Raw genomic sequence first — 27,191 nt, 5'->3', positions numbered from 1 at the left:
TGTCAGGACGCTGCTCTTTTACAGCCGCCAACATCCCAACAAACTGTTCAAACTGGCTCTGCGGGACAAAAGACACGGGTCTGAAGAACGAAGCATTTTTCTGGTCAACTTTTGAGTGTTAATCCCTCAAGTGCTGTAAAAAGTGACGTTTATCGTTAAGTGCAGTTAAATCTGGCGCCCTCACTTTGCTTATGAAAGAAAAAGCTTTAAACACCAGTATGAGGAGTGATTTTATGGTTCTCTCTACAATAATCGGTGACGTTTCTAGCAGGCTTTTGTGGCGCTTTAATGTTAAATCACTCAGGCGCCATAAAAAAAGCAGCGTCCTGATGGTGTGAATAGCAAATAAAACACAAGTGACACTATTTGGCACTTTTCGCTTGCCATATTTAGCCTTTTTATGACAAGAAAAAAGGAAAAAGTGATTTTTTTTTCCCCTTCACTCCATAAAAGTCACCGTTTTGTCTGAGTCATGGCGTTTTTTGGCCCAACCATGCAAGATATGTCACATTTGGCGCTTTTCGCTTGCCATAGTTTAGCCTTTGCATGCAGGTTTTATGTCTTTATGACAAGAAAAAAGAAAAAAGTGATTAAAGTAGTTTTTTTGTTAAACACCACTTTTTTTTTCCCTTTACTCGCCATAAAGATCGCCGTCGTCTTGTCTGAGTCGCGTTTGTCCCAACAAAAAAAACAACGGTGTGAAAAATCTACCAAGAAGCCTGGAAGTGTGAGTGTGGAAAAGCCGGGAGGTTAGCGGTGGAGAACCCGTAGGAACCCTGCGACTCTCCGACACGTCGGAGCGGTGGAGGTGTGAACAGAGGCTCGGGGGAGGCGAGCGTTAGAGAAATCTTTCCTTGTTTTTATTTATCACACATTTAGAAAATGAACCACACTATACAAATGTCCACCGTTCGGTAATGAAACAGGCCTCCTGCATGAACCCAACCGACCTCAAACCAAAACAGAGACAACTTCAGCAGATAAAGAAGCGTCGCGGCGGCGGCGGCTCTAAACTCACCACCTCCTCCGGTTCAGTCACAGACTTTAATTACAGGACCGGCGTCACTTCGCCGCCTCGTATGTACGGTGGACTGCGTCGGCTGCCCAGTGACTCGACTTTTATTTTAACTTTAATCTTTTCGTGGTCACTGTGGTGCAGGTAGGCAGTAGCATGCAGAAACCTTTGGATGCGGCTCTCCTCTGATTGGCTGTAGGCTAATTCATTACGTTTGCGCTATTTAAAGACGGGAGTAGGGTTTGTTTTTCCTCTTAGAGTCTGTGGTTGTTATTTACAATATGACAACAAGGAAGTGTGTGTGTGTGTGTGTGTGTGTGTGTGTCAGAGTGTGTGTGTGTCAGTGTGTGTGTGTTTGAGTCCTACAGATGGGACGGGACAGGCGAGCATGTTGATGGGGTTTCCCAGTCTCAACAGCAGGGGCGTTTGTTCCTTCATCGCTGCGGGGAGAGCGGAAAGTTCGCACCCTCCTCCCCCTCAGCTTTGGTGGGTGGTTGTCACATCAGGGCGGTCACATGATCAGCGACACACTCACAACATGTCCGCCGCTCAGAGGGATCCTCACTTTATTACTCAGACATAAAATAAAAAAAAAAAAAAAAAAAAGGAAGATAACAAATAAAAATAAAAACTGAGGAGAGCCGGCGGGTGGAAGGGCGGGAGGGAGGGCGGGCGGCGTTCAGGCCAGGTAGCTGTACGTGTCCTTCTCGCCGTCCACTCGCTCCAGGTACTCCTTCTCTATCAGGATGTCGATGCATTTCTGTCCACAAGGGGGAGACAAAACCCAACATGAGCCCAGGACCACAGGAAGTGAACAAACACAGACAGGAAGTCAACAAAAAAAACACAGGAAGTCGACGAAAACAGAGACAGGAAGTTGACTAATGTGTTTGTTACCTTGATGACGGGGACTCGGGGTTTGAATCGGGATGACAGCTGGTTCAGGACTTCGGCCAGAAGCTGCTGGTGCTTCAGGACCTTCCTCATCTTCATGATCCTCACTATGGCAGCCTGCACACAAACCCGTGTTAAATGTTTCGTCATCTCCAGCTTTTCAAAATGGCGTCTCTTTTTCAGGGCGTGAATCACCTGAATGAGGAGCTTTCGATCCTCCTCGATGTTCTTGTGAGTCGTCTCCTGCTCCTGTTTCTGCTCCGTCTTCATCGGCACGTTGATGTTCACCCTCAGCTTCTTACTGCGGCGGAAAGGATTCAAAATGAAGAATTAAATAAATGACGTCTTTGCTCTGTGGAGCAAAAACACAACAAAAAACAACAAGTGTCTCACTTCTTGTATCCGAGGAAAAGTTTGATGACCGTGTCGGGTTTGAACTCCACCTCATCCACGTTGGCGTTCTCGTCCTCCATCACCTGACGGACGGAGGGAGGGACAGACGGAGGGAGGGACAGACGGAAGGAGGGACAGACGGAGGGAGGGACGTCAGCGATCAGAACATCACATTTATTTTAAAAAGGTGGTGAAAGTAAAGATTCTTACTGAAGTAGAACAACAGTGAAAAGTTGGTTTTTATTTTCTAATTAGGGAGGAGACATACACAGAGGGGGGAGATACAGGGGAGGGAGACATAAAGAGGGGGGAGATACAGGGGGGAGAGACATAAAGAGGGGGGAGATACAGGGGAGGGAGACATAAAGAGGGGGGAGATACAGGGGGGAGAGACATAAAGAGGGGGGAGATACAGGGGAGGGAGACATAAAGAGGGGGGAGATACAGGGGGGAGAGACATAAAGAGGGGGGAGATACAGGAGGGAGAGACATAAAGAGGGGGGAGATACAGGGGAGGGAGACATAAAGAGGGGGGAGATACAGGGGAGGGAGACATAAAGAGGGGGGAGATACAGGGGAGGGAGACATAAAGAGGGGGGAGATACAGGGGGGAGAGACATAAAGAGGGGGGAGATACAGGGGGGAGAGACATAAAGAGGGGGGAGATACAGGGGGGAGAGACATAAAGAGGGGGGAGATACAGGGGAGGGAGACATAAAGAGGGGGGAGATACAGGGGGGAGAGACATAAAGAGGGGGGAGATACAGGGGAGGGAGACATAAAGAGGGGGGAGATACAGGGGAGGGAGACATAAAGAGGGGGGAGATACAGGGGAGGGAGACATAAAGAGGGGGGAGATACAGGGGAGGGAGACATAAAGAGGGGGGAGATACAGGGGAGGGAGACATAAAGAGGGGGGAGATACAGGGGAGAGAGACATAAAGAGGGGGGAGATACAGGGGAGGGAGACATAAAGAGGGGGGAGATACAGGGGAGGGAGACATAAAGAGGGGGGAGATACAGGGGAGAGAGACATAAAGAGGGGGGAGATACAGGGGAGGGAGACATAAAGAGGGGGGAGATACAGGGGAGAGAGACATAAAGAGGGGGGAGATACAGGGGAGGGAGACATAAAGAGGGAGATACAGGGGAGGGAGACATAAAGAGGGGGGAGATACAGGGGAGAGAGACATAAAGAGGGGGGAGATACAGGGGAGGGAGACATAAAGAGGGGGGAGATACAGGGGAGAGAGACATAAAGAGGGGGGAGATACAGGGGAGGGAGAGACATAAAGAGGGGGGAGATACAGGGGAGAGAGACATAAAGAGGGGGGAGATACAGGGGAGAGAGACATAAAGAGGGGGGAGATACAGGGGAGGGAGACATAAAGAGGGGGGAGATACAGGGGAGGGAGACATAAAGAGGGGGGAGATACAGGGGAGAGAGACATAAAGAGGGGGGAGATACAGGGGAGGGAGACATAAAGAGGGGGGAGATACAGGGGAGAGAGACATAAAGAGGGGGGAGATACAGGGGAGGGAGACATAAAGAGGGAGATACAGGGGAGGGAGACATAAAGAGGGGGGAGATACAGGGGAGAGAGACATAAACAGGGGGGAGATACAGGGGAGGGAGACATAAAGAGGGGGGAGATACAGGGGAGAGAGACATAAAGAGGGGGGAGATACAGGGGAGGGAGACATAAAGAGGAGAGATACAGGGGAGGGAGACAAAGTGGGGGGAGATACAGGGGAGGGAGACAAAGTGGGGGGAGATACAGGGGAGGGAGACATAAAGAGGGGGAGATACAGGGGAGGGAGGAGACATACACAGAGGGGGGAGATACAGGGGAGGGAGACATAAAGTGGGGGGAGATACAGGGGAGGGAGACATAAAGAGGGGGGAGATACAGGGGAGGGAGACATAAAGAGGGGGGAGATACAGGGGAGAGAGACATAAAGAGGGGGGAGATACAGGGGAGGGAGACATAAAGAGGGGGGAGATACAGGGGAGAGAGACATAAAGAGGGGGGAGATACAGGGGAGGGAGACATAAAGAGGGAGATACAGGGGAGGGAGACATAAAGAGGGGGGAGATACAGGGGAGAGAGACATAAACAGGGGGGAGATACAGGGGAGGGAGACATAAAGAGGGGGGAGATACAGGGGAGAGAGACATAAAGAGGGGGGAGATACAGGGGAGGGAGACATAAAGAGGAGAGATACAGGGGAGGGAGACAAAGTGGGGGGAGATACAGAGGAGGGAGACAAAGTGGGGGGAGATACAGAGGAGGGAGACATAAAGAGGGGGAGATACAGGGGAGGGAGACATAAAGAGGGGGAGATACAGGGGAGGGAGGAGACATACACAGAGGGGGGAGATACAGGGGAGGGAGACATAAAGTGGGGGGAGATACAGGGGAGGGAGACATAAAGAGGGGGGAGATACAGGGGAGAGAGACATAAAGAGGGGGGAGATACAGGGGAGGGAGACATAAAGAGGGGGGAGATACAGGGGAGGGAGACATAAAGAGGGGGGAGATACAGGGGAGGGAGACATAAAGAGGGGGGAGATACAGGGGAGGGAGACATAAAGAGGGGGGAGATACAGGGGAGAGAGACATAAAGAGGGGGGAGATACAGGGGAGGGAGACATAAAGAGGGGGGAGATACAGGGGAGAGAGACATAAAGAGGGGGGAGATACAGGGGAGGGAGACAAAGAGGGAGATACAGGGGAGGGAGACATAAAGAGGGGGGAGATACAGGGGAGAGAGACATAAAGAGGGGGGAGATACAGGGGAGGGAGACAAAGAGGGAGATACAGGGGAGGGAGACATAAAGAGGGGGGAGATACAGGGGAGGGAGACATAAAGAGGAGAGATACAGGGGAGGGAGACAAAGTGGGGGGAGATACAGAGGAGGGAGACATAAAGAGGGGGAGATACAGGGGAGGGAGACATAAAGAGGGGGAGATACAGGGGAGGGAGGAGACATACACAGAGGGGGGAGATACAGGGGAGGGAGACATAAAGTGGGGGGAGATACAGGGGAGGGAGACATAAAGAGGGGGAGATACAGGGGAGGGAGGAGACATACACAGAGGGGGGAGATACAGGGGAGGGAGACATAAAGTGGGGGGAGATACAGGGGAGGGAGACATAAAGAGGGAGATACAGGGGAGGGAGACATAAAGAGGGGGAGATACAGGGGAGGGAGACATAAAGAGGGAGATACAGGGGAGGGAGACATAAAGAGGGGGGAGATACAGGGGAGGGAGACATAAAGAGGGAGATACAGGGGAGGGAGACATAAAGAGGGGGAGATACAGGGGAGGGAGACATAAAGAGGGAGATACAGGGGAGGGAGACATAAAGAGGGGGGAGATACAGGGGAGGGAGACATAAAGAGGGAGATACAGGGGAGGGAGACATAAAGAGGGGGGAGATACAGGGGAGGGGGGAGACATAAAGTGGGGGGAGATACAGGGGAGGGAGACATAAAGAGGGGGAGATACAGGGGAGGGAGACATAAAGAGGAGAGATACAGGGGAGGGAGACATAAAGAGGGGGAGATACAGGGGAGGGAGACATAAAGAGGGAGATACAGGGGAGGGAGACATAAAGAGGGGGGAGATACAGGGGAGGGGGGAGACATAAAGTGGGGGGAGATACAGGGGAGGGAGACATAAAGAGGGGGAGATACAGGGGAGGGAGACATAAAGAGGAGAGATACAGGGGAGGGAGAGGGGGAGATAAAGACAAAGGAAAAATATACAGATATGGGAGAGGGGGGAGAGAGTTAAAAAAAAAAAGGGGAGAGCGAAACGGGAGGGGAGGAGAAAGAGAAAGAGGGGGAGAAAGATGCAGAGGGGGAGAGGAGCAGTGTGTCCACACGAGGACAAGCAGACTGTTAAATCCCTGTTTTTATGAATGGAGTCTGGTGTGTGTGCTGCACTTTTATACATCTATGTGTCATTTAGACTCCAAAATATGTAAATAAATAAATAATAACAGGGTCTGAACTGAAACTCTTCTCTAAATTAAAGTCTTACTCACCAGCAGCTTTGATTTTAACAGAATCTGCAGAACTTGAACCAGAATGTCCTGAAAATAAAACAAGATGTCAGATGTAATGACAGACGAGGATCAATCAAATCAAACCCGTGGTGTTTTTGTGCGTCCGTACGGTTTTGATCTGCGTGCTGTCGGTGAGCTGCTGCACCGTGTAGCTGTCCTCGGTGTTGTACTGCAGCAGGATGGCCATCTGGAAGGTGGAGGCCTGCAGCGTGTACCTGAAAACGGCCACAACAAACGGGTTCACGTGCGTCTCGGTCTGCTCCCCCACAGCGGCGCCGACACCAGGGGGCGCCGCGGACACAAAACCAGCATTGTGTCAACTATTAAGTTCATACTTCTGATTGGAGGTCTTAAAAAAACGGATTATTTTTCCTCATAACAGACGTGACTGCTGCTTCTCTTTCACCTTCCACCTCTGTGAGCTACTCGGAGGTGGCGTTAGTGAGGAAGAGACGACGGTGGAAGGGCTGGAGGAGGTCACATGGTCAAAACAACCCCTTGTGACATCATAAAAAAAGGAGCCAAATCTAAACGGAGCGTTTTCCCACAACTTTACTGAAAGAGGGAGCGTTGATGAGTTTGGCGGACTCTGAACGCACCGGGGTCACATGTGTTTGTTGTAGAGGCTTTTAAAAAGAGCTTTTTTTCTTTTAATAACTTGGGACCTTTAACTGATCGATCACCATCCAGAGGCTCCATGTTAACCGACTCCAAGAACTTTGATCAGTTAAACAGTAAATAATATACACTAAGCTGCAAAAGTACAATTAATTAACACACGAGTTTGATTAAGTCATGAGGTGGATCTATGAAGGGGCCACAGGACGCCAGGCAGGTGTGAAACAAACCCTTTCTTACAGGGCAGAAAGGGTTTGTTGTTTTTTTAATGGCTGAAATGGTGGATTTTACTAAAACACTTTACTACAAGCTCGCTGGCTAACCTGAAGGACTCTGCGTACCTGTTCTTGAAGCAGTTAGTGACCAGCTCCCCTTTGGACAGGTGATAGAGCCAGGTCAGCTTCCTGCCGCTGTGTCTGCTGGCGTAGAACGCCGTGAAGCGCTGGTAGCTTCGCTCCAGCTGCACGGGAGCACAGACAAAGAGACAAAGAGGAGAGTTAAGAGCAGTGGCTGTCAAAGCTGAGGCCCGGGAGCCCCCAGGGGCCGTGGAGAAGGTTCAAGTGAGGTCTCCAGCTAAAAGAAGGACAGCTGTTCACTCCACAGACCCGCAGGGGATCAAATATAAGACTGAGAGAATAAAGGCGCTCCAACTACCACACAAACATTAATGACTACAACTTCTGGCGTAAAACAAACTGCGGCTTTCTTTTGTTCATCTGTGTTATGAACCATCTCCTGTGGCTGCTGCAGCAGGTCCACACTTGCTCACACAGGTCTGAACCTCCCAAAGCAGGAGCCCAACAGCTTGTGCACTTAAGTTTCATTTCAGACGCAGGTTGTTTGAACGTTGAACCAGTCGTACCTCAGAAGGCAGAGCGAAGGTGCAGGACTGTTGGAAAGGCCAAGATCCAGAGCTGAGAACCTGGATACTGAAGTCCACTGTAACACACACACACACACAGACAGAGACACACACACACACAGACACACACACACACACACACACACAGAGGAAGAGCCGAGCTTAATGTTCGGTGTGTGAAATGTGGTCCAGTCTGAGACTGAAAAGCTGCTCCAACACAAAAAAAGCCTCCTAAAACAGTCAAACAAGCAGAGAACTGAACACTTAGAACTCTTTTCTTAAAGGGCAAGTTTGCCACTTTCTATGTGATTGTCCAGTCTGTCCCTCACACAAGCACAGGGAACATATACATCCAGGAACTGATGGACAATAACCTCAACTGTAATAAATCTAAAATAAATCTGAAAAGTTCATCCCCATATAAAACTAAAATCTCTCAAACACAAACATCGTTGCAGAGAGGTAGAGGTGCCACTGACATCCATACGGTCTTCAGAAGTGTAAATAAGAAAGTGAGTGCTAGTTGTTGCTGTAGTTCTTCCTGGTCACAGCGCCGTCGTTTGATGTCGTTTTCTTGGTTTGTTTTTGAGCTGTCTGTTGCTAATGCTAACCGCTAACACCTAGAAAGACGAGAGGATTTGGTAGGTTGGGCGTCCAAACCTTGTGCGCAATGCATGCTGGTACATGTAGGCAAAGACTTGAAGTATTCAGTGCTTCAACTAGCTGCATTCACCATCAACGCTGATTGGACCTCCTCATTTAAAAGTGGCAAACTTTCCCTTTAACGACACAGTGGTGGAAACACTGAGGTGGAATCCTGAATAATTACTTTGAATCTGTGTTTATTCATCTGTAAAACTCAAACATACTTCATTTCCAGTTTATTAGGTGCACCTGGCTAAACCTTCGTGAAGGATCTAATGTTCAGTGTGTGTTGAAACTGTGACAGAGACGCGTCGTTTGTATGCATCTACTTACAGTCCAGAGGCTCAGAGTTGGTCAGGTGTTTCTTGAACTGCTCGTTCAGGTCTTTACTGACTCCGATGTCCTGGAACATTCGCTGCAGTTTGGACGTGTACTCGAACCCGCATGCTTGCTGCAAGAGAACAAAGACCAGATTCAGTCACTTCATGGCTTTTCACTCTAATCTGACATCTTGGGGTTATTGTGGGTGTTTTCACGCAGGCGGACGTGTGTGCAGGCCTCACCTTGAGCTTGGAGATCATGCTGGCCTCTGCGTCGTCGCTGGCGCTGTTCTGGTGGACCAGACGTTTGGCCAGCATCTTCGCGTAAAACTTCTGGAAAACATCTTTGTCCTCGATGTACTTGAAGACGACCATCTGAAAGAGGAAAGACACAAATCCACCTTCACGCCCTGCGAACCTGAGCACACCTGTACGTACATGTAACGCACGATGCAAACACAATGTCAGGAGGTGCAAAGTGTGACTTCTATCAGTACGAGTAATAATGCAATCAAGATAAATGGTGGTGTTCCTGTATAAGTTTTTCTTGTTAGAATAATGATTGTGGTATTTTTCTCAATTTTTACATGTTTTGGATTAGAAATGAAGAAACGTCAAAATATGTCCGCTTAATTGCTTTAAGCGTTATGGAAAGGATCCCTACCGAGACAGACCTGAAAGATCCTTTTGGTTTAACCAGAATCAGCCAGTCTATTGCTCTTTTCAAGGCCACCAGACTCCATTGACAAAAACAGCCATTTTATCTCATAGACAACTGAAGCTGCCTCATAATTGGATCATAAATGGAAACTGCTTTGCCAGAGTACGCAGTTGACTCAACAATACAAACATACACAAGTGTCAAAAGTAAAGTGACTCAAGTGAAAAAAAAACAGACATAGTGCCTAAAATCAAATCAAATATGTATCTTTTAAGATGACAGAATCCCTCCTGCAGAAGGAGGAGGAATTATAAAGTTTGATAGCCACAGGTAGGAAAGACCTCCTGTGGCGTTCTGTGGTGCAAATAAAAAAGTATACTGATACTTTAAAACACCAAAGTCTCACCATAAGATAAATCAAAATAACTGATTGAGACAGCGGTAGCACAGCATCTACCACGTAAAATCAGTGTTTTTATGAATGTAGTCTGGTGTGTGTGCTGTTTGTGGTTAAACCAAAAGGATCTTCCAGGTCTCTCTCTGTAGGGATCCTTTCCATAATGCTGTCACACACAGGGGATCTACTGGACCAGTTTGAAAAGTTTTTGTCCCTACAAGTCATTCAGACACCAGTGAATTTCCAGTAAACCTGCTGTAACACTGTGTGTGTGTGTGTGTGTGTGTGTGTACATGTGTGCAACCACACAGCTCAAAGTATCTCACCACTTGGTTGAGTGTGTCCTCCAGCTCAGCCTCCTCTGGGTTTTTAGAGCTAAAAGAAAAAGAAAAATAAAATGACAGAGTTTATAACTGTCTCAGGTGGTGCAGATTCTTAAAAACAGCAGTTTATAAAAACAATCTGTCTTGTCTCCTCAGATTTGATGAAACTTTACATTATTCTAAACACTTTCAGGACTTCCTGTTCATTATGGGTCTTGAAAACAGCGACCAGAGGATGTTGTGATCTTGATTAGTTAGTGTTTAACTACACAAAGTCCACATATTGATCTTTTCATCCAATGTACCTTAAAATCCCTGATATTTTTTAAAATGGCAAAAAAAGTGAGGCCCAAATATTTGTGCTTCAGGTGCTCATGCCCCACACGACCAACCTCTTCTTCAGTAAAGAATCGCAGTATCTGGCCAGCAGCTCAGGGGATTTGCTGGACGACTGAGCCATCCTGGTGACGGCGTTGTTGTTGATGAACCGACCGCATGCCTGCAGGAAAAAAACAAAAGAGAAGCAGACCAACCGTGTTAGCATCAGACCTGGAAATGATTGTGACTTGTCTAGGACGGATGTTCTGATTCTCTCCAGTGAACCTGCAGCCTGGAACCCAGAAGAATCTGCGAGCTGGGTTTTTTTAATGTATTAATTTATTTTAATTATATATTTTCTAACTTATTTGCTCTAGCAGGTATGTCTGGTCTTCCTACTCTTCCTGTTCACAGCTGTTTATCTACTATGGGGCTGCTTTGATGCAATGACATCTTAATATACAGTCGAAGGGTACATTACATTTAGAGTATTTTCACCGTTATGTCCTTTTATGCTCTTTTCAATCTTGCTCGTCTACTGCTGCCTCGATCAATAAACTAACAGGCTACTTTGGATCTGAAACAACCACTTAAAAACACCAAAGTCAGACAATAAGACAAAATAACCAACTGCAGTGGTCGACCAGAAACATCTGCGCTGAAGAAAAAAAAACAAAACTATTTTGTCAACGAGGTGGATCGATGGTGGCTTTGAAGAGAGCGAAGTAACGGCTTCATCGCCAACAGAAGGGCCGTCTGATAGCAACGTAAAGCAGTGAAGATATTCTAATTATGGCGTGAACACTTAAACTGACGTGGATTTTTTAAAACTCTGAACTATCCCTGCTTTTGATAAGAAAGATGAGCTTGTTGTGCTGCCGACAGGATTCGTTAGGCAGGTCTCAGGATCCCACTGCCCCAGACTCACTCTGCTGTGGAAACAGGAAGTGGACCTCAGAGAGGGTTTACTGACCTTGTCGAGTGCTGCCACGAAGCCGGCATCATTGTTGAAGGCAGACATGACCAAGGCGTTGTACTTCTTATGGACGTCCAGGGTGGTCTGCACGTACACTTTGGGGTCCTGGAAGAAAACACACACACACACACACACGTCGTCTTTGGTTCCACCACAGCTTATTTGTATTAATCACCTGCATTTTCCTTAATTTAAAACGTTTACTGACACCTTTACTACTCCCACCTTCCTCCTTTCAGCCTAAATTCTTGACGGATCAGTACAACAGGACTAAACCCTTTCCTCACAGCTCTGTCCTGACCTCCTCTCTTCCTCAGCAGCACAGGGATTTCACATGGATGCTTAAGTAAAACCATATAATCGCTCTCTGAATTCACACGTCAGCACATGTTTGTCTAATGCCTCCTCCTCTTATCGTTACAATCCAACTGTCTACATCCGCACTAAAGGAGGCATCGACACATTAACAGGTAGACTAGTGAGAACTGGCGTCAGAGGTGAATAAACAGCCCGTACGTTGAGCGCAGCCTCTCCGCACTTCTCGATGGCGGCCAAGCCCTGGTTGTGGATGTGAGTCTCCAGGAGTTTCTTCAGTTCGCCCAGACCGTCTGTGATCCGCGACACCAGGTTGTACATCCGGCCCAGGTCTGAGAGGAGACAGAGCAACAACAGAGTTGTCTTCTGCTTCTGGAGGTGTGGTCTTTCTAATTAGGTGTTTTCACAATCTTCAACAGTTTTACGACTAACTGCGACTTTCTTGACTTGCAAAATGATCTTTTAAATGGCCAAACAATGTGAGAGATTCATGGCACAATTCAAACATGTTGCTCCACCAGAGAGGGAGGAACTACTACGCACACACAAACATATAGTCGCAGTTTTACCTTCGTTCTTATCGGCATCCAGGAGGTTCTGAAACTCGGTGTGGAAGATCTCCAGGTGTTTCTCTATGAGGACCTGCTCACACTTCCTGGCCAGCTCGTCCTGGGTGGATTCATGGAGGTAAACCTGCACACGCCGCTGCTCCTCCAGCAGCCGGGCCTCCGCCTGGGGAAACACACACACACATTAAAATTATTACTACACTGACAAGATGAGCACCTTTACTGGCAGTTTTAATGCTTTGAATCCTTCCATTCATTCATTCATTCATTCATAACTGTGTGCAGCTGAAGTGGAAAGGCCGTCTACCTTCTTCATGTACTCGGTGACGGGGTTCTGCTGCAGGAACTCTGTGCTCTCACGCGTGTAGAAACGTTCTGTGTCCGTGAGGAACTGACACTCAAAGTACTCTTTGTACACGGACAGCGTGGGGCCTTTGGCGAGGGCGTCCTCCTCGTTCAGACCAAGCTCGACTGCAGAGGACGGGAGAGGCGAGACACACGGGAGCAGGTATTAATGCGAGGCGTCATCACACCACCACCATGATGTTTCAAGACCGGAAGCCCTTATTGACCTACCGTAAGACTGGACCACACCGCTGATCAGTCTGGTGTTAATGGTCTCACCATTCCTCTCTCTCTCTATCAGCTTCAGCACAGCGTTTGTTACCTGAAAGAGAGAGGGAGGTTTGTTTAGTTCATGTTAATCATTTGCACAATAATAAAAATTCAGCTGACACAACAAGGACAGACAGAGCTGGTCAGATTAAGGCACATGAATGTAATCACTGTGATGTGTCACTTCTATAAAAAGACACCGACACACCTGTTTGTTGAGGGGTCGGAATAAACACTCCCTCCAGGTCACCAGTGCCAGCTGGGAGGAAGGAGCAGCGTAGGAGAGGGGAGAAAAATGAGAGGGTTAGCAAAAGATCACACTTCAGGCAACATGTTTGTTCCTTGTGTCCGTTCCTTTAGATCACGGTGATCCAGATCAGCCCAGAGTTTTAAATGAGTTTCAGGGTCACGTGTAGCGGCTTGCACACACGTTCGGGTCCACAAGAGAGAAGAGTTTTAAGTTCAGTTTTAAGAAAACTGTGTATTTCCTGTTTGCATAATCATGACTTATTTGACATACAAATGGGCCACACCTCCTGGGAGGTAGTTCATCTTATGCACAGATATAAGACCCAGTAGTTCAACCGGTCAGACCTGTAATGTTAACCTGCTAATACTTCAGGTATAAGTATAGTGTGACATTTTAAACATGTGGTCTGTCCTCAAGGAAGGAAACTACAAAAAGTATGTCCACTGACAATGTCCCGTACAGAAACAGACCCCTTAAGATCTTTTTTGCTTGACCAAAAACAGCTGTTACATCGCTCTCTTCAAAGCCACCAGACTCCATTGTCAAAAACAGTCATTTTAACCACTCAGAACAGAGGAGCTGCTGGTCTAGCTGCTGTGACTGGTGAACAAAGACAGAGAACAACACGGACAAAATTACCGATCAAGGGAGCGGTAAACCAACAACTCCTGTGTACAATCCCTGTTTTAGTGAATGGAGTCTGGTGTGTGTGCAGAGAGCGATATAACAACTGTTTGTGGTGAAACCAAAAGGATCTTCCAGGTCTCTCTCTGTAGGGATCCTTTCCATGATGCTGTCACACACTTAGAATAACACTCTGAGCCTGTCAGTGGATCAAACAAGCACTTTTAGTACTTTGACTCACAGTCTACCAACATACACCAAAATATGTAAAAACAAAACAACATACTGGAGTTATCTTTTAATGTCATTTGGAGTTCAGATTATAGATCCCAGAGGGCTGATGTTACCATCTGAATTTATTTTAACTGCCTACAGCTTAACTATTACAAAAAGCACAGGGTATTTAACAGCAACCTCGGACTGTTGTGAACATCTGTCATGTTTCGTAACACCACAAAACATGCATTTCATTTTTTTTCTCCTCCCAACAGAAGCGAGCATGACTGGACGTTAGAAATACCCATTTTAAATGACCGACAGGCCCCACGTGCATCTGTTGGACGCTGAGAGCGGAACAGGAGGCCGTGCAGATATTAAGACATTACCGAGTAGATCTCATAGATTCCCTTGCGTCCCTCATCGCACTCTCGTCTGACCCAGTGGCGGTTGAGGTAGGCGCAGATCCCGTTGAGGACCTTACTAGAGAAACGGTAATCCTCCCACTGCTGGGTGTAAAACTTCAACACACACTCGTCCATCAGATCCTCGCCATCCTGCGGTGAAGGAAAGGCGAGAGGAAAACAAAGCACAGACACGGTAGGAGTGCATCAGCACACTTACTCACATTTAGACTTATTAAAAACAGTCTCATTCACTCTATGGAAGTAAATCCCAGTTTGGACAAACAGCCTTGTTTATTGTGTCACAGTCACCCTGTATTCAAATGTAGGCTACGTATTTACTGAGCTTGCATTTTGTATCGTCTCTTGTGTATTTGTTGTCGAGTTTTATGCATTTTACAAGCCCCATCTAGGGACGGGCGTCGCAAACTATAAATGCTGTGTTGTGAGGCATCAGTTTGTGCCAAATACTCCTCCAAATAGCCCTCTGATGAGTTCTTCTCAGGTGTGTGGACTCACCTTGAGCAGGCTGGTCAAATAGTTCTTCAGGAACTCCTTGAGTCGCTTGTAGAGCTCCAGGCCCACAAACTGAGCGCCTCCCGGAGTGGTGGACTTTTTGGAGGGCTTGGCCGGAGGCACGGAGCCCCTGCCCTGGCTGGACTGGTGGACGCTGGTACAATAGTTATATACATGTCTGAGGAAAGGGTTAAGGAACAAACACGGGGACGCCACACATCGTGTTCTGCCGACACTGAAGCTAGACAAAACCTGAAGTTTAATAAAGCTTGTAAACTCCATAAAAGGTTACTCTCTTTTAACCAGAGCATCACTCCATGACTACAATAACTATGTAACTGGTGACCAATGATGCAGCTCTGTACAGATTCTTGCTCCTATATAGTTTGTACCACTCACAGGATAGGATTACAGTACAGAGCTTACATGGCTGGGTGCATTTCGTACTTCAGGGAAATGATGACATCCTTTAGTGCTGGAAAGGTGCGCAAGAGGAAGGAAACAACCAAATGAGCCCTCAGAGAAAATCATCTCTCTGTGTACTTTGGAGTGTATTTTATGGAGTTTGCGTGCTTAAAGGGTGATTAAGTCGGTCTGGCTGTGAATAAAAAGTTCACATAGCGTCTTCCCTTTTTCATTTTCAAAATAAAATTACAGATCAAGACTTCCTGATTTCGATTGAGAAACCAAAAAAAAAGAAAAGTTCCAGTATTCGTAAAAACTACATCACTACCTCTGAATAATATTGGTAAGAAGTTCCTGACGTAAATACTTCCCTCACTACTAAAGAACAAGATGGTATTTTGAAGCAAAGGTTTGGTTCCGGTTTTCAGGCGTTCTTTTGTCGTAACTCATTTGATGAGCAGACGGCTATAAAACAGGCTGTGGTTTTAGAAAGGAGGAAGTAGTAAGCCAGTGCCACTAAACACACCACAACACACACTCACACACACACACACAGTGAGGGTGAGAACTGGCAAAATCTATCACTAATCTGTCTCTTGAGTAAAAACTTCAGGATGCATCAGCTGTTAGGGCAAGGAATTAGAAAGCAAGGACGGCAAATAATTTAAACTACAAGAACAAAATGTCAACAGTCACGTTTTTTAAACTTGTATGTGGTTCAGTCAATATGCCATATACTTTCAATTTGTCTTCAATCATCAATTTGACGTATTCGAATTAGAATTGAGACAATAACTTGATAAACTGGTGATTTTTTTTTTGAAAATGGAATAATCGTTTGATTTACTAAGCATTAAGCTGAAATGCCCAAAGAAACTATTCTAGTCCCTTGACTGTGAAGACTTGCTGCTTTTCTCCGTTTGTAAACTGAACATCTTCAGGTTTTGGGCTGTTGATTGAACGAGACAAGACGTCGGAGAACATGTGCCCACAACCAAATAAATGACCTGTCAATCGAATAAATAACTGGCAGATTAATCAATAATGAAATCAACCATTAGTTTCAGCCCTGATTCAAACTGCTGGTTTTGTCTGACAAACAGTCCAAAACCCAAATAAGTCGGTTATTTCTGTTGGACACAGTTCTGCAATACAATCGTTTTAAAAAAAATCAATAAAATCATTATTAATCAATAATTTGTGTTAATTGGAATGATGTTTAGCAAGTATCCCCTTCACATACATGTCCTGCATTATCTCTTACTCCGCTGACTTAAACTTGTTGCCAATAAAGCGACTACTTCCTCACATGAATGATAGTTTCAGCTTCACCCAGCGCCGCCACACAGAGCCAACCTTCCCCGGCCTCACAGGATACGTGTAGAGTTCCATGTAGCGTGACTTGGCCATGCTCTGCCGTGTGTACACCTGCTGGATGCCAGCCCGCAGGTCGTCCCATATCTGGTCCAGGCCTATCTGTTTCAGTCCGTGGGGGTTCTGGGTCCTGTTTGACGACATCGTAGAGCCCCTCGTCCTCTCCTCTCCCTACCGAACAATGCCCTCCCTTTCCTGCTCCGGCGGGCGTTCTCTCCCCCCGGCTCCTCTCCTTGGTTGATTTCGGTCCTGTTTCGCTCTGCTCTCAGAGTGCGCAGTCCATCTGGCGGCGGCGGCGGCGGCAGCAGCGCTTCGGGAAGCTGGTTGTCGGTTGTGAGACGGGATGCAGTCCCACTCTGCACGCCTGGGTGGCGCTATCTGCCACTCCTCCACCTAAAAGCTTTGGCACTCCTCACCAGATGACCTGCAAAGGAAGGAAGGTAGAAGAAAAATACATAATGATTAACCATCTTTGATTTAGCATCGTTATTGTCAGGAAACGTTAAGGGTTAGTTTAGAGAGCCGATGGTTTCTTCAGCACCGTTTCACTCGTCAGCCAGGTGGGCTACACAGATTTATCTCCTGACACCTGGCTCTGATCCCTGTGGCCGCGGCGCTGACCAGACCCTGACGTCACTCAGCTAATGACGGCTTAGTCCACTTCAGCGCCTCCCTGATTCTTCACCACAGTCAAGACAGTGCCCCAGTCCCTCTGGTCCGCCGAGCTCTTCTTCGGCCACTACGAGACGATTTTTATCTTTATATGTGCTGTTTGTCCAAAATCCTCCTCCAGACCTTTAAGTAGTCCACAGCACTCTGGAGTGGTGTTATCAACCATATATCTCCATTGGTGGAGGTCAGCCACTGCTGCAACGTTAGTATCAGGGATAAACAGTTATCCCAAATGCTGAAAGGGCTGCAGTGGCTGCAATGTAATCCTTTGTGGCAACTGCGCAAAGTAGGTCCACTGAAAGTGCTCGATTTCGCCACTGACAGGCTCAGATTGTTATTCTAAGTGTCTGACAACATTATGGAAAGGATCCCTATAGAGAGAGACCTGGAAGATCCTTTGTTTCATAAGAAACAGATGTTGTATCACTCGGTTCAAAGCCACCAGATTCCACTGACAAAAACAGTAATTTTAGCTGACAGAACATAAAAATTGCTGCCTCAATCAGGTAGTTTGTCTGTGTTACTGTGTGTTACACTAATATTATGTTGGAGCTGAACAAACCCTTTAAAAGCACCAAAAGTCACACAATAGCAAAAACAAACTAACCGATCAAGGCAGCGGTAGACCAGCAACTCACATCTCCTGCAAGATAAAATTCCTGTTTTTGTCAATGGAGTCTGGTGGCTTTGAAGAGAGTGATATAACAGCTGTTCCTGGTTAAACAACAAGGATCTTATAGGTCTATTTCTGTGGGGAACCTTTCCATAATGTTATCAGACCAATTTTCTCCTCCACTCCTACTGAGCATGAGGTCAGGTCACGACTGCGACGGGCTTGTCAGCAGCACTGATAACAGTCCAAGGAGGCCACATCATTAAAGCTAATTGAGAGACCTGAAGCTGTAATTTCATCCCCGCTGTCAGGACAAGAGGAGACGGTAAACGGACGCCAGAGTTTGCAGCGTCAACATCTTTCAAGCCACAGGGAGAGAAAATAAGACGGAGGGACGATACAGAGAGAGAGAGAGAAAAGGCTTCTCACACCAGACATGAATATCTGCTCAGATTATTTGTGCACTCAGTGTCAACAAAAAGCTTCCACCACCTTCAACTTCTCTACCGAAGCTGAGTGGAAGTGATTAGGCTTTTTAAGACACTGACATTTGACATAAGTGGGATAGAGAGAGAGCAAGAGAGCAGCACTTACACCAATTCACCGGTGATCTTATCAAAATGAGAGATAAAAACAACTTAAAGCTCATTACCAAACAGTGCTCAGGGTCATTTACTTCTATTTACTACATCAGAGACTTTTTCTCATGAAAGTCAATGAGGAAATGAGCCGACTTCTCTTCTCAGTGAACATTTTCCTGATGAGTTTCTGGTCTCAGACACAGCAGGATGTTCATTTAGTAAATGATGGTCCGTTTAGAGGAAAATACATCAGGGAGAGGGGCGGGGCTACATTGTGAGTAACCAATCACAGGAGGCTCATGCATAAACCTACCCAATCAGAGACAGGGGGAGAAAAACTGCATCACCTGCATCACTTCTAGCTCCAAACGCAAGATGGCGATTTTCAAAATGCCTCATATGCGGTCTATAACATACACGTTTTCTTCAGATTATTGCACCACTACGCCAATTCACTCAGTAAGGAAGCACAAGAAGAAGAACATTGAGTAGAAGAAGAAAGCGTGCGCGTGTTGTCAGTGAATTAATTAGCATAGCGGAGGAATAACTGTCGATCAATCATCATTTAAATCTCGCACCAGTGGTGGGGTACAGTGTTGCGGCACAACTAAATACAAAAAAATAATAAATAATCCATCTTTATGAAAGTATCACCAGCAACTGACAACAGCATAACCGACCAGAAGAAATCAGCCCTGGAATTAGCCCATAAGTCATTTAGTCATTCGACAGCCAAAAACAACAACAACTCATCTTCTGAAACGTGAGGATTTGCTGCTTTACTGTGTTTTCTTTCATTGTAAACCAAATCCCAATAGGGTTTCGCAGTGTGTCCCAGACAAAAGTAGCCATTTGAAGTTGAAAAAAAGTCAGATTAATTGACAAAAAGGGGGTCAAATCCAAATCAAGCGATGACAGCAGCTAAAGGGGATGTTTTTAGCTTGAGGCAGCTGTGATCGTCTTGGTGGCTCTGCAAGAAAACAGAAGACTGCTGGTTTAACTGATGACATAAACATTCATATTTAAGGGGTTACACAGCGTTTAGCCCACACAGGAACCAAACCGAGACGCGGCACCGTCATGACACGTCACTGGAGGTGCCGTTCAAAGAGAAAACACAGCGAGCTTTGGCTCTGCTCGCCGTGCAGACGCAGCCTCTGAGAACCAGGGAGGCTAAAGGGAGGAGGGTGCATGGGTAGAAACTGCTGCGTGGATGTAGGCAGCGCTGCTATATTTAGAAGCAGCAGGCATGCAGCGCTGCCCGTCTCTGGCCATTCACAGCTATTAAGGCCAGAGACTCAGGACGTGACCCAAGTACAGTCAGTCAGTCAGTGGAGGAGGGGAGGAAGCTGATTGACCCGCTCTGTTTACTTCCTCTCCCTGTTGACGAGTCCTGGCCGCCGCTGGTGGACGGTGAATGAACACACACGGAGCCTGAGAAGCTTATAAAAAGGCGTGGGAGGGGAAATACAGAAATATAGCTCTTTAATTTAAGACAGCAAATGTGTCTTGTTTGTAGGAAGCTGTTCACGACGCCTCGCTATATTTAGATGTTCATTTGGTACAGAAACACCAATTACTTTTTTCAGCAATGGTGAGCTTTTTATTGCACTGTGCAGAAAACAGAACAATCTAAAAAATTACTTTCATCAGCAATCCTTATTTTATTTATTCATTAAGTGCCAATGTTATGTACTGAAGTGGTTTCACTGACAGTTTGTAATGCCTAACAATCTGTCTTTATGCTCCTATTAGAGCTGCAACTATTAATCAATTAATTGCCAACTATTTTCAAAATCAGTTTGTCATTTTTTTTTTTTTAAAGAAAAACTCTCCTATTCCAGCTTCTTAAACATGAATATTTCCTGTTTTCTTTCCTCCTTTGTGGCATTAAAATTAATGTCTCTGAGCTTGTGATTGACATTTTTCAATATTTTCTGGCCCAAACACCTGATTGATTAGTGGGGAAAATAATCATCAGATTAATCAACTAAGAAAAAAAAGTCATTAGTTGCATTAACTCCTATGTTTGTCTAACTTTGGTGTATAGAGTGCTACTGTGCTTGTTGAATATATGTGGAAAAAAAAGAAAATATTTGAAAAACAACAATTATTCTTATTTGAGAAAACATTAGAAAATGGTGAAAAATGACCAACAGTCTGAAACCTAAAGATAATAAATGTACTATCACATTAGACCAAAAAACAGCAGCAAATGCTCAAATTAAGAAGCAGTCCAACATACAAAGCAGAATATGTATCACGGTTTAAAAACTCCAAATATCACGACTGAAACAAACAAAACTCACATGAAGCACCATTAAGATTTCATAAATCCTCCCTCTTCAAAAGCTGCTTGTCCAAAAACAATCCAAAAAAAGTCCATAAATATTCGATTTGAGGATATTTAAGAGAGAAAAGCAACAAATCTTTATGTTTGAAAAGCTGGAGTCGGAGAACATTTGACATTTTTGGTCAATAAATGTCTTCAGTGATTATTAAAAATAGTTTTCCTGCGAGAGAAACAACCAAAGATTTCAATTCTTTGCAAACAATTTTCCCAAAGATGTCAAAAAACACCAGTAATAGATTTTCAGTTCAGACACTGCAGGCTGAGCAATGCTGAGGAAAATGATGATGATGATGAGGAGCAGTGAGGCAGACAAGAAGCCTCGACACAGCAGTAACCTCCAGGCACATCAGGACTCGGCCTTCATCAGTCAATAAAATCTGTCGTCGTCTCCAGCCTCCCCCCTGCCCGCCGCCCGCCGCCCCCACAGGCTGACCACAGCACTGCAGCTGCTGTAACACGACCAGACGAAACTACGGCTCTGCGATCACAAAACGTCCCGAGGTTAAACAGAAAGAGCTGGATACCCACACGTGATTACACAACCAGCGGCTCTTTCTGCTGGGGAAGATGCGCAACATCCACGCACACGGTTCCCTTCGATGGGAGAGCGGCTCTGAGACTCAAGAGCCTGTTTATATTCATCCAGCAGGATTAAAACAATACAGGGCACTTTGGTCCAGCTACCACTGACAGCAGGAAGTGATTCTGGGTCTACAAGCTGCAGAAGAGCTCCACGTCATGACTTACGGACGCCACGGTGAGGACATTTCCTCAATGACGCTCAGCATCTGTAGAGCTTGATTGCAGGCATTAGCTTTTTAGGTTTTCCTCCTAAATCCAACCCATAACCCTCTGATAGGAGGGAAGAAAGACCAAACTTGAACTAATCAATTGACGCAGCGATCAGTTTCTGCTGTGTTCTGTGAGATAAAATTACTGTTTTTGTCAATGGAGTCTGGTGGCTTTGAAGAGAGCCGTGCAATGTTACTGCTATTTCTGGTTAACAGCAGTAATATTGTACAGCTGCCACCAGACTCCATTGACAAAAACAGTATTTTTATTCACAGGAGTTGCTGGTCTACCCCTGCCTCGATCAGTAAGTTTGCTTGTGTTATCGCCAGACTTTTTTACTGTTTAAAGAGTTAATTCAGATCCAAACAAACTCTTTAAAACACTAAAGTCACAGCAACTCCTGTGTGCTGTGAGGTAAACTTACAGGCGATCTACTGGACCAATTCAAACACTTTTAGTACGTACAAGTCATCTCAAACCCCCCAAAATATGTAAAAGCATGGTTTAAAATACCAGAGAGATTAGATTATCATTATCCTCACACAGCTACTATTTGGATGTTATCACGCATTAAAATGGGATATTTATATATGTGTACCAATACTCGAGTAAAAAGTTAAACACGACCAATTTCCAAGATCTCAGGTGTTTATTTACACGCCTTCAACACACACACACACGGCGCCCAGACTCCAGACCCGCTTCAAGCCTCTGCTCCTCTTCACCAGATCCTCGCTTAACTCGGAGAGGCAGCCCCTACCTGAGGCGCTCCAGCAGTTACCATGGCAACTGGGGCAGACAATGCCTGCGAGTCGCCGCTCGACAACAGAAGGTGAGAGCGCCGATTCTCTTCCGTATCTCCTCCGCTTTCTATTCACCGGCGGTAAAGAAAGGTGCCCTTCACAGCAGCACTGGGGTCAGATTTCAGGTTCCCACACCAGGAGGTACTCCGATATTCACAGCTACAGTATCTGACCTACAATCGGTCCCACGGCTGCCCGCCGGCGTGACCAGCAGTAACAGGATGTTGCGGACGGCTTGTTGACTGGCAGCAGTTTTCTAGAAAGTTTTGTTGTGAAACAGGAATCCCGGGCCGTGACTTCGACGGCGGCGCCACGTTCCTCCTTCACACGAGGCAGGAAGGCAGCCAAGTTCAAAGGTCGTGACTTCTTTCAGGGAAGAACCAGGCTATACGTGTCTGTCAACAAGTCCTGCTGACAGGATGTGTGATGGTGTCACTCAGCCAGGAGAAGCAACATTAACAGCTCTTTTCTCCTTCAGACTACCATCAAGTTAGCAACTGTTTTGATAACTGATAGCTGGTTTAATTAAAATATTCTTAGGTTACAGCTTCTCAAATGTGAAGATTTGATGCTTTTTGTTGTTTGTTTGGTCTACAAATGTCTCTCTCAGTGCCCAGAGCTCATGGTGACGTGTCCAGGTGTCGTTTTATTCGATCAACAGTCGAAAGCTCAAAGATATTCAATTTACAACCATATAAAACAGAAAAAATCCTCACGTTTAAGCAGCTCAAAATAGTTGCCGATTCATTTTCTGTCAGCCTAATCAATCAACGACTGAATCAGCTTGGGAAACATGGCTCTGGGAAATCATGATACTGACCTGTTATAAAACGGTGTTTCATATCAATTACATTCTGTCATAATGAGCCACTGACTTGGTTTTCATCTCCACATCGACCCCTCATGTTACCTTATATTTACAGGATGTTAACTTTCAGAGGTGTACACATCTTACATTATCAGAATCAGTATTGGAAGAGGAAAAGAAAGTTGTATTTGTGTAAGTATAGTGCAAATATTTCCATTTCACCCCGTTTTCCCCCAAGATATTAAAAACATTCATACATATATGTGACTTATGTCCCTCGAGGACGTCACAGTAAACATTATTAAGACGGTTTCTTACACTGGGAAACTCTAAACAAGACTGATTATACAGCCTGAAGCACTGAAAATGACAGCCGCCGCCAAAAACCAATAACAACCAGTATCATAAAGGGGGGGGGGGGGGGGGACGGAAGAGACCAACTGGGGACAGAGAGGGGGGACCAGCACATCATTAAAACAAGTCTTACTCCTACAAACTGCTTAAATATTTTCATTTACATTAAAATACAGCATCACACAGATTAAGTTCCTTACCCAGCTATCTGCTGTGCACAGCGGCAAGATGACTCCAGACTCCCTGCAGATATTTTTATATTGGGACTTGTACCGTAGGTGGAGGTGGGTTATCTGCCAGAGCGGCTGGCAGACGAAGCGAGCAGCCAAACCTCACCTGCACTCAGCAGGTTTCTACTCTCCCCTCACTGAACAGGCCTTTACCGCTCTTGCAGTGCAGAAGGTGTCACCACAACTCAGGAACAAGAGTGTGTGCCTCAGGGTCGAGTGTGAGAGTGTGTGTGTGTGTGTGTGTGTGTGTGTGTGTGAGAGAGACGTTTGGTGAACGGGAAGGATGCAGGGAGGGGGGAGGGAGGGAGGAGAGAGAGAGGCAAAGAAAGTGGCGCTCGTGGGAAAAAAAGCTCAGCCTGGTAAATCTGATTACCCTGGTCACCGTGCGTCCTGGCCAGACTCAACAACCTAATACCCTACATTTAAAACACGAGCAATAAAGACCACAGCAAAGCACACACACACACACACACACACACCTGCCATCACTTCTGTGTTTTCACAGTCAAACCACAGACACACGTCTGATCAATTAAATTTGTGCCCTCCTTAAACATGACTTCTGGTGACCAAAATAAAAACATCAAACTCTGAGGGTGAGTAATGACGAAAGTGTGTGTGTGTGTGTGTGTGTGTGTGCAAAGCTATCATGTGCCGGGTTAGGCGGCCGGGGAGAACAGTTCATTAGCGTAAGCAGCTTTTGATTTCTGTTGCTCTGCTCAGCATTCGGAGGAGCAGCCGCTCGGAGCCTCGCAGCCCCGTTGGACTGACCGTACAATCGCCGCCCTCAGTGCCGCCGCTTCGCCGCACCCTGTACATGCTAAGCAGGCCAACCTAGACGGGTCAGACCGGGTGAAGGAGGAGGCAGGACAGCACGATTGCCGCCGACATCACTTTAAATCTCACATTTTGAACACGGCATCAACAAGCGTATAATTTCTAATCCAAGCAGCATGTCTACATACTGCTGATTTGCCAGAAACACTTCCCTGGAAGCAGCACTAATCATTTTACGCTGCCAAACAATCACCAGAGTGGACTGATTTTAGTCCAGCAGTGAAACGACCGGCCCTTTACACTCAGCATGTGTGTTGCGAAAGGCCGTATCAGGTGCAGCATGTGGTGTAAACATCACTGGAAAAAACAAAACGCCTTAAATAGATATGAAAATGCGACACTGCTCTCAAAGTAATCCTTGAATGTAACACACCAGCGTCTGCACAACAGTAACAATAAAACCATCAATGATATTTCTTCTTATTGTTATTAAAGGTAAACACACAAGCTTCTCTTCAAACTCAAATATTCCACAAGATATGATAGAGCAGAAATAAGCCTCTGACTCACCGAATGCAAGGATGAACAAGTCTGCAGCTGTTTTATATACGTGCAAATGTATCATCCTTCCCACCCTGTGGTCTGTGCAAACCTGTGCAGACCCTCCCACTCAAACAGGCTGAGTATGAGGTGCTAAAAACGTGTCTACACATGCACAATTAAGCCTCCTCACTCCGTATAACAGCTGACGCGGCCAAGCAGAAAAACTAGATGCTCTCTCAGTGGCCGCAAGCTAACAATATTAATATAATTCACATTTGGCCCTAAAGAACTGACGCTCGTGGCTGACGATTCCTTCTCTCCTCTTGTAATGTGTCACAGAACAAGAGTATGTTTCTTTTAATCCCCTAAATTAAGGTTAGCACTCCTGAAAAGCTTCACTTTGTCTTCACTTTCCCATACACGCATGTCGTTACCTGCCAATACCAAGAGGGAAAAATCTGGTTTTAACTTCATCTGTCAATTTAGATTACGGTAAATCTTCATCCGAACAATTGGAGGTTACATTATTCTGTCTTTAGACGCTGCAGAAAATAAAACAGACATATATTACAGCTCATACACCTTCAGCCATGAAAGACAACCATGCTTTTCATGCTTAAAAAGTCAGGATAATGTTATTTCAGCTATCAAGAGAAGGAGCCAATAAGCTACCGGCAGGATTCTCTTCCAACAGCAGCGTCTTGACTCAAGAGAGACAGAAATAAACTACAAATACAATCCAAGACTGGAGAGAAGTTGTGTTCCAACGCCTCCAGGCCTGGAAAAGACTGGTTTGATTACTGAATCAATCAGATCTTCCATGTATGCGCATCTATCGATCAAACTTTAAAAAGTGGCCCAGAGAAAGCTGCAGGAGACAAAACTGTATTCGATGTGAGTGCAGGAGACTCTTCCACGTCTGTCCCATCAATATTAACCATTTACAAACTCCCCTGACTGATGCATGAGACTTTAACATGAACAACCAGCTGCGCCAACTTTGTTATTTTCCATTCAAATTAAACAAATCAAGGGTCAAAGAGGCAGGCAGCGACCAACAACATTTTCCTCCAGCAGAGGAAAGCTTGTCCCCCCTTTTCCCCTCATATTTTCCAAACATTTCCAGGCCCAGGAAGTGGCTTTTCCAGGAGTGTGGGAGCCTTGTGTGTCAGGTTCAAATCTCTCTCCTCCACTCCACAGCGGCAGAGGGCCGATATGTTCAGTTTACCGACGAGCTGTAGCTCGGTCACCTAAATCAGGCCCCAGCCAGCATCCCACAGAATACAATGAAGCCGTACAATAGCCGCCTTTTGAAATATTAGCGGAGATACTAGCTGCGGACGATGTCAGACACTGCTACGCAACACTGCTAGCTAACTATCATTAGCTCCTCTGGCTCGATTAGCCAGTTAGCTTGTTAGCTTTGGCTAGCCTGGCGCTGGGTGGACTCGTTTAAAAATCAAACCGCAGCCTCTATTTAGACCACATTAATGATTAATTTAGATAAAGGTGTAGTGTTTGGGGTACATTTAAGATAACCGCCGCCCTGGCCGAGCTAACCGCAGTGGTCAGGACACACCAACTGCCTGTGTTGTTGCTGTAAAATGGCAGCCTAGCTTCTCGGGCTGCTCAATAATGAGTCAGGAAAACAGTTCGCTAGCCGTTTAGCATTAGCATGCTAGCTCTCGGCTAGATCGGGAGAAAATAGCGCCACCAGCTTTGCGTTCACAGCTCCCGGGGCGTCTTCTTACCATTTTAAGGCCGTCGCTGTCACCGTACAACCGTTGTGTGCGTGGATTTTGGGGCCCAGAAGCGGTCTCCTCCGCCGTCTCTTCGTTCCTGTGTGTGTGAGTGTGTTTGCTGCCCGTTGCTAACTGC

At 46.1% G+C, this 27,191-nt stretch overlaps 1 protein-coding gene across 1 annotated transcript; it reads right to left on the bottom strand.

Annotated features, from left to right (window-relative positions):
- Positions 1-838: 838 nt before the first annotated feature.
- LOC139221070 (cullin-1) lies at positions 839-27,191 on the bottom strand. Its single transcript, XM_070852980.1, has 22 exons — positions 27,065-27,191; positions 16,792-17,211; positions 15,012-15,186; positions 14,478-14,645; positions 13,207-13,257; positions 12,960-13,050; positions 12,691-12,854; positions 12,384-12,546; positions 12,016-12,146; positions 11,497-11,604; positions 10,598-10,704; positions 10,209-10,257; positions 9,068-9,199; positions 8,838-8,955; positions 7,860-7,936; positions 7,339-7,457; positions 6,489-6,594; positions 6,359-6,406; positions 2,303-2,385; positions 2,105-2,210; positions 1,913-2,026; positions 839-1,775 (listed from the first exon to the last, which is right to left on the bottom strand). Exons 2-22 carry the CDS (start codon positions 16,929-16,931, stop codon positions 1,695-1,697), a joined length of 2,331 nt encoding a protein of 776 aa, XP_070709081.1. The 5' UTR covers positions 16,932-17,211; positions 27,065-27,191; the 3' UTR covers positions 839-1,694.

The sequence above is a fragment of the Pempheris klunzingeri genome, chromosome 21, assembly GCF_042242105.1.
Source record: "Pempheris klunzingeri isolate RE-2024b chromosome 21, fPemKlu1.hap1, whole genome shotgun sequence".
NCBI classification, from domain to species: domain Eukaryota; kingdom Metazoa; phylum Chordata; class Actinopteri; order Acropomatiformes; family Pempheridae; genus Pempheris; species Pempheris klunzingeri.
Note: the sequence above shows the minus strand (reverse complement) of the source record. Positions and strands in the feature narration are given on the sequence as shown.

Excerpts from the sequence above, each read along its gene's own strand:
- LOC139221070 (XM_070852980.1), bottom strand. The coding sequence starts at position 16,931 with ATGTCGTCAAACAGGACCCAGAACCCCCACGGACTGAAACAGATAGGC. Across the intron at positions 15,187-16,791 it reads CGCTACATGGAACTCTACAC|ACATGTATATAACTATTGTA; the intron begins GTATCCTGTGAG and ends CCCTTTCCTCAG. Across the intron at positions 12,547-12,690 it reads TCACCGAGTACATGAAGAAG|GCGGAGGCCCGGCTGCTGGA; the intron begins GTAGACGGCCTT and ends GTGTTTCCCCAG.